At 43.4% G+C, this 17,103-nt stretch overlaps 1 protein-coding gene across 1 annotated transcript in view; it reads left to right on the top strand.

Annotated features, from left to right (window-relative positions):
- LOC135205204 (protein phosphatase 1 regulatory subunit 21-like) overlaps positions 1 to 16,678 on the top strand; it is a 123,896-nt gene extending 107,218 nt beyond the window's left edge. Inside the window, exon 15 of the mRNA XM_064235567.1 lies at positions 16,142 to 16,678. Coding sequence (XP_064091637.1) covers positions 16,142 to 16,162 — 21 coding nt within the window. The 3' untranslated portion in view covers positions 16,163 to 16,678. The remainder of the gene's footprint in view (positions 1 to 16,141) is intronic.
- The last annotated feature ends 425 nt before the right edge of the window (positions 16,679 to 17,103 follow it).

Below are 17,103 nucleotides of genomic sequence, written 5' to 3'. Positions count from 1 at the left end.
TATTTATGTGTTTGCGATTACTGATTTAATATGCAAACCCACAAATCTGTTAAGCCACGGAAATTCTCCTCTCTCAGCGTATATGCCCGGGAGTTGGAGGGAAAAGATGCGGCGAGCTTTGTTGATTTATGGATGTACACCCTCATGGCTTTTGTGCTAAATGCGGGGCCGTGAGTGGACCAGAGAATTGACTTGTGATGAGTGTGTTTCCTGGTTGTCCGAGTAGTGGGGGAGATTTGAGGGGCGGAAGTGGTACTGGGCAAGGCTTCATCTGAGGGCTACATGTCCCCGATGACACCTATGGTGGCTGACTCTTTGTCATCCTTCCTTCCTCCACCTGTGTTTGTGGTGGTGTCACTCCCTGCCATGTTTGTTCCTGATGTATCTCAGGGCCCCTTCACCCAGGGTTATCCTGTGAAGGTTGGGGCTCCTGTAGGGCTCCCTTCCTTGGCTGGAGGAGTTCCTGTGTCACTGTCTGCTATTGTCTCTGCACCTTCTCCTGCACCTGCTGCTCCAGTTGCCCCTTGGATGGGGGGGACCTTACCGCTGTCCTGAGGAAACTGACGAAGAGAACTCGTAAGGTGTTGTCGTCTTCGGCTTCGTTGTTCTCTTCTGCTGCCTCCTTCCCCTTTGACTTCTTAAAGGCTAAACTGCCAAAGAAGAAGAAGGTAGTCTTCCTTCCCTTAAGATCATGAGACTTCGAAGGGTCTATCTCCTGTTCCTTCAGGAAGAGGAACTGTTACACTGTCCCCAGGGTATAGCGTTATGGGAGCCACAGGAGTGCAAACTTCAGTTCACACTCCTGCTGTTAGCCCTAGAGGTTCTGCCTCTAAGGCTAATACTGCATGGGGTGCTTGTTCACGAGCCTCCCCAAATTCTCGCAAATCTGTAGATTCGCATGCATCCAGAGTTGTGAACTTTGAGCCTTCTCAGCGTCGCAACTCGGAGGCACAGAACAGAAGAAAGGTGTGAGTTCTAACCAGCCAGGTGTACACTCAACGCCACCCAGCTTGCGTCACTCTAGCTTGGTGGCGGAGAGCGATTCACCTGCCATGCGAGAACCTTGTAACCATCTGTGGGGGAGGTTTTGCCAGGGCGAAAACGCTCTCCTAGACTCAAGTCGCAGCGATCACCATGGGTTGATCACTGCTTGCGAACCGTTCCCTCTGCTATTTCTGCAGGGATAGGGTCTCAGGAGGGATGCACCCTAGAAAGATCAGAGGGTCCTTTGCCTCAGGATGCAGACATCCCCAAGATCCAGAGGACTTTTGCAGAGGTCATAGCACTGATTCATCAGCACAGTGACCTAGAGGAGGGGACCATGGCTTCATCTTCTGATCGCCCCTCTGGTCTCAAATCTCTCTTGGGTCCAAAAAAGGAACCCAAGGTTTCGACGGGGCTACTATGGTCCGGGCTTGCCGAAGGTATGCTTAACTAAGTGAATGGTCTGGTCTTCAGACAGGACAGTTCACTCAAAGCAAACCATTCGGATAAGGTTCTTCCTCCTCCTATGTGTCATCAGAAGCGATATATCGCCCCCGGAGGGATCATTGCCAACAAATCAGGTTGAGCCGGACTTAGTACGCCTAGGTCCTAGCCTTATGCTGCAGCACCTTACTGTGGAAATCGTCTCGCTTTCGCAGCAAGAGGCAGTGAGACTGGAGGCTACCGCCATGGCAGCTCTCCAGGCTGTCTCTTGGTTGAATCTGTGGTCTTTCACAGTATCCAAGGTCACTGCTTCCTCAGGCTATCATCCCATGAGGATTCGGCCTTTGGGAGACTTAGTCTGGAGGTAGGGTCATCTCCTACCTGACCCACCAGACTGCCAACCTGTGGGCCTACCTGGTGTTGAAGAGGAGGGACGCAGTCCTGAATCTAATCGCCAGGTCAGTCGGTTCTGAGTTGGCTTTGGAACTTAGGAGTGGGTCGTTGCTGGGTTCTACCTCTCTTTCCGCCTTCTTCTTTTGCTTTGAAGGGAGCGCAACTCCTCCTTTTCAGGGGAGGGAGGTAAGGGAAAGAAAAAAGGGAAAAGCTAGGGGCAGCATTTCCCTCCAGCTGCTGCCATTGGTGGGGGATGCCTATCGAGCCAGTGGTCAACATGGCAGCAATAAAGAGTCGAGGCTACCCCTCACAAACCTTCTGGTTCGTCACCAAACTTACATCCCTGGATTGACCAAGGATGTGGCACTGAAACAAGAAGTGCAAGAAATGCTGAGCAAAGCCAAAGGAGCTGTGGAAGTCATGCAAGATCAATCCCTGGGTTTCTACAGTCGAGTCTTCCTTGTAGAAAAGGCCTTGGGGTGTCCTGGAGGACCAGTGATAGATCTTTCTCCTTTGAACTGATTTGTTTGCCAGACTCGGTTCATGATGGAAATGGTATGGTCTGTGCTCGCTTCAATCATGGAGAATGACTTCATGCTTTCAATGGATTTGAAGGATGCCTATTTCCTGATACCCATCCATCAGTTTTCCCAAAAGTAGCTTCGCTTTATCCTTAAGGGGATGGTGTTCTAATTCAGGACACTGTTTCGGACTCTCGACCACTCCCCAGGTGTTCACATGAGTGTTCACCCTCATTTCAACTTGGGCCCATTCAGTTGGGATATGTCTCTTGAAGTATCTCAACAGTTGGTTAGTTCTGCCTGCTCGCAGTTGCTATAGGACAGGGATGATCTCCTTGAATTTTGTCACGATCTAGGGATCGTGATAAATTTTGATTAGTCAGATCTCATTCCCAAGCAGAGGATAAAGTATGTGGGCATGCTGATCGATAGGGTAGCAGCAAGAGTCTTTCCTGCAGACTTGCATATCAGCAGTTTCAGGGAGGCAGCACAGCTTTTACTATCTTGTCAGGAGCAGCCAGCTCAGCAATGGCAAGTTGTGATTGGTCGCTGCCCATGGTCCCTCATGGGCAGCTTCACCTTCGGTCTCTTCAGTGGAGACTGAAGGAGTTTTTGTCACAGGCTCGAGACCGTCAGTCCTTTCCCATCCTGCTCTTGGAGGAGGTGAGAGAGGATTTAGCCTGGTGGCTTGACGACAGGAACCTCTTAATAGAAGTAAAGTTCCGCACTCCCTTCTGGACATGCTTCTGTTCTCAGACGCATCGACCGAGGGGTGGGGCGCACACCTGAGGGAGTTGCTGACTGCAAGTGTGTGGAAAACCATCATGACAAGAATTCTGGGATCGAGTGATGGGACGCTGTGGTGTTGAGAGACAACACCGCAGTAGTGGCATACAGGCAGTCCCCGGTTATCGGTGGACTCGGTTATCGGCGATCCGGTTTTATGGCACCAAACAGGACGAGTTCCGGTTATCGGCGTCATAAAGGTGCTTGGGTGCTTATGGCACCAATAACCCGTTATCGGCACCACAAACCCCATTATGGCACCATAAATCACCGAGTTCGGTTAATGGCAGTTTTCGCTTATGGGCACACTCCCGGGAATGGAACCCCCGCCAATAACCAGGGACTGCCTGTACACAGTGGAACCCCTATAAAAATGCTGAAAACAGCCTATTTTGGTTGGTAAAACTCAAGAAAATCCCATTAAAAATGTTTACACCTGGTTTTTTTAATGGTTTTATCACAAGATTGTATTTTATGATGAAGTTGATGAAAAAAAAAATAAACAGGAATTTCTGGATATTTCTCATAGAAAAATACCGTGAATAGGCAAGTTTCCAGAGAATAATAGGTACATTTGGTCCAGAGAGAAATCCGCAGATTAGTGAGTCCGCGAGTCGGGAGAATGCACATATTATGGGGTCCACTGTATGTCAACAAGCAGAAGGGTCTCGTATCTCTCCTGCTTCACCAGTTGGTAGTGCAGGTGCACAAGTGGGCGGCAGCTCACTTGGTAGAGCTGTCAGGCAGGTACATTCCAGGCAAGAGGAATGTAGTGGCAAACAAGCTCAGCCAGTATCAGGTGATATGGACAGAGTGGTCCCTCACACAGACTTGGTGGAAAGGTTGTTTGACCTATGGTAGGGGGTGTCCAGTCGTACACTTGTTTGCCACCCGGCACGACAGTTAGCTACAGGTCCCCTGTTCCGTAGTACTGGACCCAGCACCTGTGGGACAACCTCGATGTGTACACCTTTCCCCCTGTTCTGCCTGAATCGCAAGGTGATCAGTAGGGGGCTGATCACTGAATCTTCGCATGATTCTGGTTATTCCCAAATGGCCTCAGGTCGTTTGGTATCTTGACCTGCTAGCTCTTCTTTCCGAGGCACCGAGAGAAATTCCTCCCTGGCACAACCTTCAAAGTCAGCCACATATAGAGCAGTACCATTTGGCTGCAGTCCCTGTCTTCATGGCTGGAGGTTATCCACCGTCTCTTGTGAGCAAGAGGCTTTACTCGTCAAGCAACAACAGAGATGGCAGGATACCTCAGACAGTCCTCTGCAGCAGTAGTGCACTGGGGAAAGTTTGCTGTCTTCTGTGGTTGGTGTCATAGACGAAGTTTCTCTCTGGTCAGAGTTACTCTTCAGCAGGTCATGGACTTCCTAGTCTTTCTTTGCCAAGAGAAGCTTCTCTCAGTCTCTGCAGTTAAAGGATACAGGTCTGTTTGGGCCTAGTCCTGAGACTGAGAGGTATAGATATTTCTTCCTCTCTAGAAATATCTTTGCTTATGAGGAGCTTCGAGAGGTCTTGTCTACCCAGGGAACTCAGGCCTCCTGAGTGGGATATGACTCTCATACTAAGAAGTCTGACTCGTCCACCTTACGAGCCTTTATGAGAGTCATCAGATAGGGATCTGACACTCAAGACCGTCTTTTTGCTTGCCCTGGCATTGGCGAAGAAAGTTGGAGAAATTCACTCTTGCCTTCAGTATGAAACACTAAAGGGGATTGGGATCGGTTATGCTCTATTTCATCCCGGATTTCGTAGTTTAGACTCAGAATCCTTCGTTCCTTGATAAGTCATTTATAATCCCCTCCCTATAGGACTTTTGTGGTGGTGACCCTGACGAGATGCTACTTTGTCCCATTAGAGTACTCAGGTGCTATCTGAAGAGGACTCGTCATCTCCAGCCTGAGTACTAAGGAGCACCAGGGTGACCAAGAAAGAAGTGTCCAAGAACATTATTTCTTTCTAGCTTCGTGAAATAATCAGGAAAGTGTACTCCGCAGAATTCAGGTACGATGAAGTAACAAGATGCCGTATAGTACTGTTGCCTAGTTCCTGCAGGTTCTTCTGGTTACAGCATACTTGCACAGTCTTCAGTTTTCTGGGCACCAGCTTGAAGAGCCCCAATATATTGGGTTAGATTTCAGGATTAAACTGGCCCAAGAGTCCCCTAAGATTTTCGGTATGATCCTAAATGGTTGTTTTGGTAAAATATGGTCTGTTACTGTGTATTAAGCCATGAAAACCAGATTGGAAAAGTAATTTATTTTCTCTCAACAAAAAATAAAAAAAGGACTTATTTTAAAACAAGGAGAGTGTTATTGTACAAATGAAAATCCTTCTGTAAAAATACTTCTTTATTAAACAATTGAAACAAAACTCAATAAGGTTCAATAAGTAATGAAAAAGAACACTGGTGCACAATATTTAAATAACCATTACTTGCTCAAGAACGCTCATCTTGAACATTTAAAATTAAATAAATGACTCAGGTTTAGAACATTTCAAGTTAAATGACTCAGGTTTATGACATATCAAATTAAACACAAAATATTCAGTGTCCAAGTTTCAAAGTTCCAGCTCTTGAATAGGAAGCTCATCTGAATTGTAAGCTTCTACACCTGTGGGGAAGAACCAATTGACAGTTAGCAGTGGAATGAAATACTGACACACCTCACGTTACAACAAAACCCAAATTTTTTAAAACATTGGAAAAATTAACAAAATAAAAATTCAGATAACCTTTGAGTCTCACTTTCAGCTCACTACATTCCCCCTCACCAGTTCCACTCTAACTGTATTTATTTGTTCTTAACATTTCCCAGGTCAGGTGTAGAGGCTTTTTTTCCCTTTTGAAAACCATAAATATTCTGGTAACAAAATTATTCGGTACAATCAAATTTCACAGTCAACTATATCCCGAGTTCACAGAAAAAATATACATTATAAACAGGGCATTCATACAAGCATCTTAGGCCACACAACATATGCAAATTACAATAATTTCTTTATATACACTGTACAGTACATAATAGAAGAGCACCTAATACTGTATCAGACTTACAAGTAATGAGCAAAAATTGGTCTAATTTTTTTCCGAAGGACTTCACTCTCAAATTCAAATTTATGAAAGGGACAATTAATTTAGTTTAATTACTTTTCCTTTCCAAACTTTCAGGCATAACATGGGGTAATTGGGGAGCTGAGCCCTTAGACCGCATAGCAGGTGGACTTCCTTCCACTCTTCTCCTAAATGTTAAAGCTTTAGCATGAGATTCTGCTCTTTTCTGTTGAATGGTAGAGCGTGCCTCACTGAGCTCCTGCAAAACAGGAGAAAGACTCAAGCGTCTTCTAGCTATCCGAGATGACCTAGGCTTCGGTTGTTCTGGTTTTAATGTTTGCTTGAGTACTTTTAGCTTCCGGGTCATACCTTCCTCTGGGGTTTCAAAACCAGAAAAATCAGCTACAAAGCTATCACAGACTGGAATGTCTGGTTCTGGGTACTGAGCCAAGTCAGCACAAGGAGTAGTAGAACCTTTATGGTCTTCTTGGCTAGATAGCAAAACATCAGAAACATCCAAAGTGTTCAATGGTTGATCTAACTCTCCATCCCAAAAGACGAAGTCAAAACTGGCTGAGGCGACCCTTCTAACAATGGTGAGACCTGGATATTAGGGTCTGCTAAGGTTCCAACAGTTGACTCAGACATTGAAGGCATCGAGATCAGATCATCCATAGCAAGAGCAATACTTCCCTGCTTGACTAAACAAGAGGTTGCTACTGGCTCAGGAGTCAGGATACCAGTCATGTCAAGAGTTGCAGGTTCTGCTTCCCACAATTCAAGTACTGTAGGAAATACAGTTGCATACAAATCAGGTATGTCAGCTGTCATAGTCGATAAGCTGGTAGGAGATAAAGGAATGGTCAGGTCCAGGATTTCAGGAGTATCTTGCCAACTATGTAGAGCTAGTCTCCTTTCATATGTCCTGGGAGGTTTTAAAATAGACTTAGGCATTTTTCTTTGGTATGTCATGGTAGATGCTTTATTTGGCAGACTTGCAAGAACTGCAGCAACCACTTCTGAAGAATCATCCTCTGAACAAGAGCTGGAATCGTCCTAATTATTATTAATAGCGCTAAGAACAGAAACTGAGGAGTATCCATCACGGCCTGGAATATGCTGGGACTCTCCAGCAAAACGGAATGATTTTGGGTACCACTGGAAATGCCTCTTTACATAGAATGGTGGCTCCAACCAAGCCTTCAGCTGAATATGGTGTGCCTTGACTCTCTCCACTGTCTAAGTGTTTCAATTTATAGGTTACCCTATTTTTTTAGAACTGAATCACTTCATAGGGACCATCAAACCTTGGACACAGTTTGTTGGTCGTGAGATGACCCATAAGGGCAACTTTCCTCAGGACTAAGGTACCCTTCCTGAAAGGCTGGTAGCGTGGATGACCTTCTGCCCAAGGATTCCTGGTTTCAGCAGACAAGAGAGGGAGACTATCCATGTCATGGGCTGTTTTTAGAATCTTTTCAGCAGGTGTACAACCTAACTCAGAATGCAACGAGTGGTTGTAACTGAGGAGGGCTCTTGGCAAGTGCTTATCCCACTAACAAGCATCATCAACTAGGACGCTTAATAATTCACCAATGGTGTGATTTACATGTTCAACAGCTCCATTACTCGAAGGTTTGTGGGGAGTTGTTTTAACATGAATAATATTATACCTCTCCATCAGAGCACTGAATTCACAGGAAGTGAATTCTGGACCATTGTCTGTCAGACATCGGACTGGCACTCTAGGAATAGACAGGAAAACACGTTCTTCAATAGCCTGGCAGATTGTTCAAGTTTGCTTATTCCGAATGGAGATTGCAGTAACCCACTTGGAGTAATGGTCGACCATCATGAGGCAACCAATGTAACCAGTAGATGAAGTTGGAAGGCTGATGAGGTCCATAGCAACCAACTCGAATGGAGTCAAGGTGGAGATGCAAAGGGTTGGAGGAATAACTACTTCCCTTTACACCTTACACATCTGGCACTCCTTACAAGTGAGGCACAAATCCCTAATGACTTTCGTCAGGGAGTGATGACAAACTAACTTCCTTAGCATGGACGTCATTTTGCCTATTCCCAAGTGAGCATTCTGTAAATGCGTCTCGGCTACCAAGTCTATTAGAACCTTAAACGATATAACTGGAACCAAGTGACCATCACTCAATTTCTTGAACAGGAGATCTTGATATACCCTAAATTCTGACCACTTGCTCTTCAATCTCATCCAGGAGCGAGGCAGTTGAGAGGCAGGCTCCGGAGTGCACCATCCTTTTAATGGCCTGGAGTTGACGGTGTTCACTCTGTATTTCTCTCAACTCATCATGGGAAATAAGGGTGTTACCATAAAAGTCAAGATGATTTCTACCATCCAGTGTTGAGTTTGCCACCATCATGACAGAACTGGTTGATGTGACAGATTACATATGAGTGTTCAATTGGATGACAACTGCAGTATCAGAACACAGTTGTCCATTTAGAGCATCTAATTTCAAGTTAGCTTTGGTCAGCAAATTCTTGCCAAGGATAACACAAAAATCCATATCCCCAGCTGAGACAACAGCAAAGGGGAAAAGCAGTAACCTTTGCACGCTTGATCCTTCCAAAGCTAGTTGGACTGTTCCCAGAACTCTACTATTCTGTCCAGTGAACCCCTTAACTACATCAATAGTTAAGGGGGCCGGCCGGCTAATGCCATTCTTTAAGGACAGGACTTTGATATTCACACCACTTAATAAGGTGACTTGGGACATCTCCAAACCGCATATGATTTTCGCCTCTGACCTTCGGTTTTGTGACACCAGGGCGATTTATCCAGAAAATAACCATTTTTCAAATTCTATCTCCTCCCTTGATAATTAATATTAAGACCTGGTATTACTACCATATATAGACCTGATGTAGACCTCCAATCGAATGAGGATTTTTTTTCTAAAAGTCATTTTTTTGCTAGATATGAATTTTTCATTATGGTAAAAAAATAAACCCTATAAATTAGGAAAACAAAATTTATAAAAAAAAAAAGACGAAACAAAAATGGAAAAAAAAGGGCTTCATTTGATTGTTCTATAATGTCTTTCTGAGTTATATACCAAATTCCAATGTTATAGCTTTAAAACTAAGTGAGAAGATAGATTTTGAAGGTCAATAACTATAGTTTTGAGATACGGGCGTTCAAAGTTTTTCTTCGTATTTTTATAACGACAATGTTAATAAATAATGATTATTATGAATGTATATTTCTTTTTTGTGTATTAATAAACCAAAACTATTTTGTTTATCATTATTTAATCATAAATGATGATCCCTTTGCTCATATATCGTAACTTGGGGCACTGCGTCAGGCAAGATGGGGCACTCCTTCCTAAGCAATTCTCTCTCTCTCCTTCACTAACTCGGCTTATTACTGCGAATTTTCTTCTTCTGTATGTTACCTAGATGTTTTCCTAGTATTTTCCGTTTTGGCATAATGAAATTCTTGCCGAAACAAAGATAAGCAAACGTAAATGCAAGAGAATGTCAAGAGGTGAAATTCGAAGTTGTACTCTCTTTTTATAAAGACAATGTTAATAAATCATGATTATTATGAATTTCATATTCCTTTTAAGGTATTAATAAACCAAAACTATGTTATTTATCATAAATTAAGATCCCTTTGCGAGATGTTTTCCTTGTCTTTTCCTCATTGGCATGATGAAATTCTTGCCGAAACATAGATAAACACATGTAAAAGCAAGCGAATGTCAGAGAAGAAATTCGAACGTGTAGACTACTTGAAGTATGTGCTCACACTGAATCATGGGATACTCCCCGAGTCCCCTCTGCGACTCAAGGAATCACTACAGATGCCCTTTCTCACAATTTCTTTGACAATAATTATCAAAATTGACGATAACAGAAGAAATATTGCATTTTCTTGTACGGATGAATGTTTTAGGCTTATTGAGTTATGTTTACTAATTACCCTGTAACTACGAAAGTAAGAGGAATTTTGACGAAATATTTCGTATACGTATTCTCAATTGCCATATGAAGCTCCATGAATTTTTTCATGACTTTGCATTTTTCGCCCTATACCCCCATATATAAGGGTTCCGGCCGGCCTCCTTAAAGTGTCATATGAAATATTAGCCTCAGTAAGCACAGACTCATTCACCAGGCATACTTGAGCTCCTGTGTCTACAAGAGCACAACAATGAATACTTCCCAGGGTCCCAATACCTACTGCAGGATGACAGGTATTATGTTGACAGTAAGACACCAAAGGAACAGTTTCACTGGCATACAGCACTTCAGGGCACTCAGGATACACTTCAACCTCTTCAGCAGTGAAAACTTCTGGTCCATCTTCAGGTTTTGAACTTCTCACCGTACATCCTTCAATTACAGTAGTAGGGTGGACAAAGTTCTTTCGTTCAATGACTGGGTTCAAATGTATTCCAGCCAGATACTGAAGATGAATCCTAAGAGGATCCTTGAGCGAGGGATCGCAACATACCACAGGATGACTCAGTCCAAAATGAACCCAAATTTCCAGACTGAATATTTTGGAAAATGCTAATAATAATTCTAGAGCAGGAACAGTGCCTGGATACTTCATGGCCTTGATCCGGTTTCTAATGGCCTTGTTGAGTTTGAAACCTAGACGATCTGCGTCTTTAAGGAATTGTTGCACCAACGCTTCTTAGCTTTTCTCCCTTCAGCAAGGAGTTATCCGGCAAGCCTTGTTCCTCATGCAACAGTTCCAGTGCAATTTCAAGAGATTCGGTCATAGAATCTGGACCACCACTGACTTTGGTGTATACTTTCAGGCCAGCAGGAAGTAGTGTCATATTTGGGCTAGGGTCATGAGAACTTGTGGTACCAGGAAGTCGGGATAAATAGTCAGCTGCAGTGTTCAGGTCACCAGGACAATACTTAACAATGAAATTGAACTCTGACAGTTCATCCAGTGTCCTAGCTAATCGACTATCTATCATCTTCATGTCCTGGAGATAAACAAGTGGACGATGATCTGAATAAATTACAAAGAACTGGCCATATAAAAATGACCTGAATGTCTTGACACCCCACCTAAGAGCAGCTAGCTCACGCTCAATAGTGGAGTAACGGGTCTCACAATTAAGGAAGGACATTGAGTCATAGGCGATTGTAACCCGTGATCCATTCTGCTCCTGACACAAACAGGCTCCAGCCCCCTCACCAGATGCATCCACGTATAGTTCAAGGGGCTTAGCTTCAGGAGAGTAGTCTGGGTATGACAGGGTAATTTCTTGCTTAATTAGCTCCTTCAGGCGATTAAAGGCACAATCCATCTCAGGTGTCCAAGTCAACTTCCTGGACCCAAGTCTCTTAGGGCCTCCAGTAAGGCAAGATAATGGTTTCGCAACCACAGAACACATGGGTACATACTTCCTCTGGAAGTTCACTAGACCAAGGAAGCTTCGCAATTCCCGCACCGTAATGGGCTTACGGAAGGATTCCACCTTCTTGATATAATCGGGCAGCTTCTTCATACCAGAACGGCCCACTAGGTGTCCCAGATACTGTACTTCAGACTGAACCCATGAACTCTTCTGAAGGTTAATCTTCAGCCCATGATTCTGTAAGGTTGTCAGGACACGATCAACTAGTTCAAGGTGCTCAACAGTACCCAACGTCCTTTGTCCTGAGTTACCTAGACCTTTGAGTCCCACTGTGGTAAGGTAAGACTTCCAGGTCTGCTACCACAGTTTCAGACACAAGGTTGACCTCTGCTCCTGAATCCAACAAAGCATCCAAAATCCGGTTGTCAGCGACAGCAACAGGGACAACCATTAGATTGGCAGGGTCAAGCTGAGCTAGGTTCACCCTCCAAAGGGTACGGAAAACCACTGCAGGTTCCTGTACTACAGGAAAGTCTGTTCGCTCCGATGTGACTGCTTGAAGCAAGTGTGGGGTTGTTTCAGTACTACCGGCTACTGAAGTTATCGGTGGGCTAACACAGTCTTCTTCACCACCCAAGAAATCCTCTTAACGTAACCCCAACATCTACATTAGAGGTCTGAGGTTTAACCCCTCATTTTCACTATCAGTTCTTGAGGACCTTGAAATGGTGCTATAGACAGTCCGTGTCTCATAGCTTCCCTTCTTGTTCCTCCAGGACTTTCTTCTTCTTGAATGAGCAGCTCGGGGTTTCTAGTATATTCCTGGCTCATTCCTCTCACTGCTGTCAGACCCTGTAGCTGCTGTTAACGAAACCAAGCGTTTTTTCCAGTCTTTTGGTCTCACTGTTTTAGTTCTTTTCTCCCCCCGATGAGATGTTTTCTGGGATGATGACCGAGCAGGTGATACATGATGCCGCCTGGCTGTGTTGAGTAGGAGATATCATACAAGTCTTAGTAGGGGTTTTTTCAGACTAGATGCTTTCTTTTTGGTGTCCTTCTTACAGGAGGCACTTTTGGACAGAGAGCCAACAAATGTCTGTCTGACCCACACCTAAGACAAAGATTGAGCTGACGACGACAGTTTTCAAAATGGTATCCAGGTCGCTTACACCAGGCACACTGCTGACATTGCTGGAATTCTCCAGCAGGTGGGGACCTATATGGGCTCCGAGAAAGTCTAGGTTGTCGTGGTGCACTGGGAGGATGAGGGAATCGTTGGGCTGTCAAAGCATCACAAACAGGGCTAGCACCTTGCCAGGACTGACCCACCTTAGAATGGATGAATTCTTCAGGCCCCGTTCGGCACTCCTTCCTGGTGGCCAGAGGTGTGGTCTTGATGACTGCCAGGTCCCTCAGTAGCTGCTCCTTAGCATTTCCAGGTATGGACTTTAAGCAGCTGTCTCTTAAGCTCTGCCCCATCTAATGGCTGGTTAGGGTGAGCAACCTGGTACAAATGCTCAAGGCGAGTAGCAAATATTGACAGGGACTCGCCTTCCATCAGTCGGACCTGCTTGAACTGAGCCTTCCGTCTGGTTCCGATCTGCTTTTTCACTCTGCTGTACCTGGCCTTGAGCTCCTTCTTCATTTCAGGGTAGTCTACCTCTGTTCCTCCTACTGCATCGAACACAACGAATTTCCCCCTCCAAATACCTGCCAAGCTCAGGTGTCCATAAGTGTGTACTGCCCTGGGAGTACCGGGCTGAACAATACGTTTCAAAGGAGGTGAGGAAACAGGAGAAAGTGTGTCCAGAATCCCAGTTGTAAAGTGCTGGTCTGGGACATCCCTTCCTGTCCAACGCCTGAACAAGCTAACCAATCTCCATGGTATTTACCGGTACAGTATTCGATGCCTCAGATTCAGATGAAGAGGAGGAGGACTGAGAAGGTTCTGGTGAAGCTTCTTGCAGAGGGACTTGTCTCCTACTCATTGTCTTAGGACGGACATTAGAAGAAACATCTACTGGTGCATAGGTAGAAGGAATCCTTGTCGGCTGTGAAACTTTACCATCCATTCCAGGGGGATCAGAGACACAAGCAGGACTATCCTGATGGGACATCAATCCCTCACCTAAGAACCAGGTACTGGAGGTGTCCGTTGCCACCATAGACACAGGTCGACTCCATGTCAAGGTAGTAATTGTCGTGCACTGTGCCATATGGGTGACACAGGCAGCACTACTCTTCAGGGAACGCTCCCACTTCAGAGCTTGAAGTTCCTCTTCTAATCGGAGGAGCCTTTCTTGGAGGAGTACGTACAATGGTCTCATGATGCTCTGATAGCTTTGTTAGCAATTCCTCCTGGCTCATATTTGCAACAGGGTCTGTGGACTCTTGGGACTCCATTTTTTCTGGATTCGTCCACCCTAGTGCATATGAGATTCGAACTCTTAAGGGGTCCCGGGTCTGGACACCAAATGAAGTAACAAGATGCTGTATAGTACTGTTGCCTAGTTCCTGCAGGTTCTTCTGGTCACAGCATACTTGTCACAGTCTTCAGTTTTCTGGGCACCAGCTTGAAGAGCCCCAATATATTGGGTTAGATTTCAGGATTAAACTGGCCCAAGAGTCCCCTAAGATTTTTGGTATGATCCTAAATGGCTGTTTTGGTAAAATATGGTCTGTTACTGTGTATTAAGCCATGAAAACCAGATTGGAAAAGTAATTTATTTTCTCTCAACAAAAAATAAGGAGTGTTATTGTACAAGTGAAAATCCTTCTGTAAAAATACTTCTTTATTAAACAATTGAAACAAAACTCAATAAGGTTCAATAAGTAATGAAAAAGAACACTGGTGCACAATATTTAAATAACCATTACTTGCTCAAGAACGCTCATCTAGAACATTTCAAATTAAATGCTCAGGTTTAGAAACATTTTCAAGTTTAAATGACTCCGGCTTATGACAACTTCAAGGTTAAAATGACTCAGGTTTATGACATATCAAATTAAACACAAAATATTCAGTGTCCAAGTTTCAAAGTTCCAGCTCTTGAATAGGAAGCTCACCTGAATGGTAAGCTTCTACACCTGTGGGGAAGAACCAATTGACAGTCAGCAGTGGAATGAAATACTGACACACCTCACGTACAACAAAACCAAATTTTTTTAAACAGAAAATTAACAAAATAAAAATTCAGATAACCTTTGAGTCTCACTTTCAGCTCACTATGACACCGGTACTTTTCGTCCGAGAGCTCACTAAGTCAGAGGTATTGGTTCTTCCCTTGCATTCCGCAAGAACCTGTCAGTTCCTCAGGAGCTGAAAGCGGGGGTGTGGTCGAATCAGAACACGTTCACCTCTTTCTACCTTCGGGATATAGCCCACAAATCCTTGGATACTTTTTCATTGGGACCCATGGTGGCTGCTCAACAAGTTGTGTAGCTTACCCAGCTCCTTTAACAGGACAAGGTTTCATCTCGTCTTTTGTGTTTGGTATGAATGAGAGTGACTAGCTCTCCTTCTGCTTTCTTCCTTAGGGCAAAGAGTTGCGTCCGTCACATGCTGAAACTGGCAGCCGATGCTGGTAAGACTATATGCAGAGTAGCCTTTCTATATTCTTTGGTCTATAAAAGCATATATCCTCCCCTTTCCCTAGCAAGGGGGAAAGGGAGCCTTGGCATAAGACACACCCAATGCTTGTATTTGCCTTATTGTTGCTGACATCAAGTGTTCTTGATTGCATTTTCATATGAGACTATGTATACCTCCCTCATATGAAATGGTCCAAAGTCTGACCATTGATCGTGCAGTCCACATACTCTGATCAATGGGTCAGAGGCTTAGTTCCCTTCCTTGCTTTTATGACCAGGAAGGGAACGTAAGGTGGCAAGAACACCAGTCTGTAGGCATTACTTCTTCTGTAATGTGCATATAAATTGATTCATGTTTCAATGAGGGAGACATCATGGATTATAGAATAAAAAATGGGGGGTTGGAAAGTATTCTAGAAAGATCTAGTTGATAGTAACTGAAAAAACCTCAAAGTTGCTGGTTTAACTTTTCTGAAGGTGTGGCAATTTGTAAAGAAGATGAGAACTGCCATGTCTAGCAGTTACTACATGTAAGTTCGTCATGTCAAGTTCAGTGTGATATTCTTGTTACTCTTTAGGACGGCAAATGTTAAAGGATACCAGAATTCTAAGTACGTACTGGCAGTCCCCGGTTAATGGGGGGTGTTCAGTTCCAATGGACTTGGTGATAAACGAAAATCGCTATTAACGAAATTGGGCAATTTATGGATCAGCACTGGTAACAAGAAATCGGCACATTACCGTGCCAAAAACTGCCAATTTCATGTTGCTAGACAAGCGCAATAAACCTGGATCGCCATTAACTGAGTTCGCCAATAACCGGCGACTGCCTTTATGGTTTTTTATGATATATTTGTTACATCAAACTTATATTACAACAAGATTTTAGTCTTAATTTTCATGGGTTTACCTTACTACGTATTGTTGCTTAAGAATTGGTCTTTGGCTTAGATATGTGTATCCAAATTAATCTGTGCTTTTCTTTTCAGGCTAAGAAAGGCAAGAAGTAAGAAGTGGAGTTTTCAAGGTTCATCCAACTACAATAGATTGATTTATTGTGGTAAATTTACTGCTTAGTTGTTATTTTTGTATGCTGAATGAATGGATGAATGAATGTCGAATATCAAATGGGTATAAGTGTGTGAAGAATCCACGAAAGGCTCATTTCATCTTAAAACTGACCAAAGTTTGAGACATTACGGTGCATTGTATACTAGTTTGTGATAATTCTTTATTATAATAAAAGCTCTTTTTAAGATATGATTTTATGATACTCAGAGAACAGATATATAGATCTGACATGATAGTGTAGCATTGTATAACCTGATTTTCATTTTCTTTTGACTTCCTTATAGAGGCTTAGAAATAAGTGATTTAAGTCAATTAAGTGAAAGTATTTCCTGTATGTATTGTAATATAGACTTTTTCATCTGTGAAACTGCCGACTGTAGAGGGTCAAAGCTTTACATTTCTATTGATTTGTTAAAATTGAGTTACATTCCATTAAAGTTTATTTACACATCAAATTGCTTTTTTATTATCGATCACCTTAGTGAGCTAAAAGGGATAAATAGAATTCGGATTTTTCCCAGATAGTGACCACCCCCACAGGTTTTAATCGGTATGTTTCCACTGTGTAGCACGTTTAGTACAAGCCTGTTGGGGATTACCGTAAAAATGTAAACAAAAGACTAAATATCATAAAAATAAATATCCCTACGAAAACCCTTGGGGATCACCATCTAGGAAAGATCCAAGAATTTTTTTAGTAACGCCCAACTGAAAGACTGTGTACCAGCATTATTATAGTATTTTATTCCATACTACATAATTGAATAGTAGTATTTTTGTACTGTTCAATGTTCTGCTTTCTTCCATGAGACTAGCTTTATTTGACCCAAAGACCTTGTGATTTCAGACTTAAAAAGGTTATGATAAATCAGCATGGAAG

This window comes from Macrobrachium nipponense, chromosome 49 (assembly GCF_015104395.2).
Source record: "Macrobrachium nipponense isolate FS-2020 chromosome 49, ASM1510439v2, whole genome shotgun sequence".
NCBI lineage: Eukaryota > Metazoa > Arthropoda > Malacostraca > Decapoda > Palaemonidae > Macrobrachium > Macrobrachium nipponense.
Note: the sequence above shows the minus strand (reverse complement) of the source record. Positions and strands in the feature narration are given on the sequence as shown.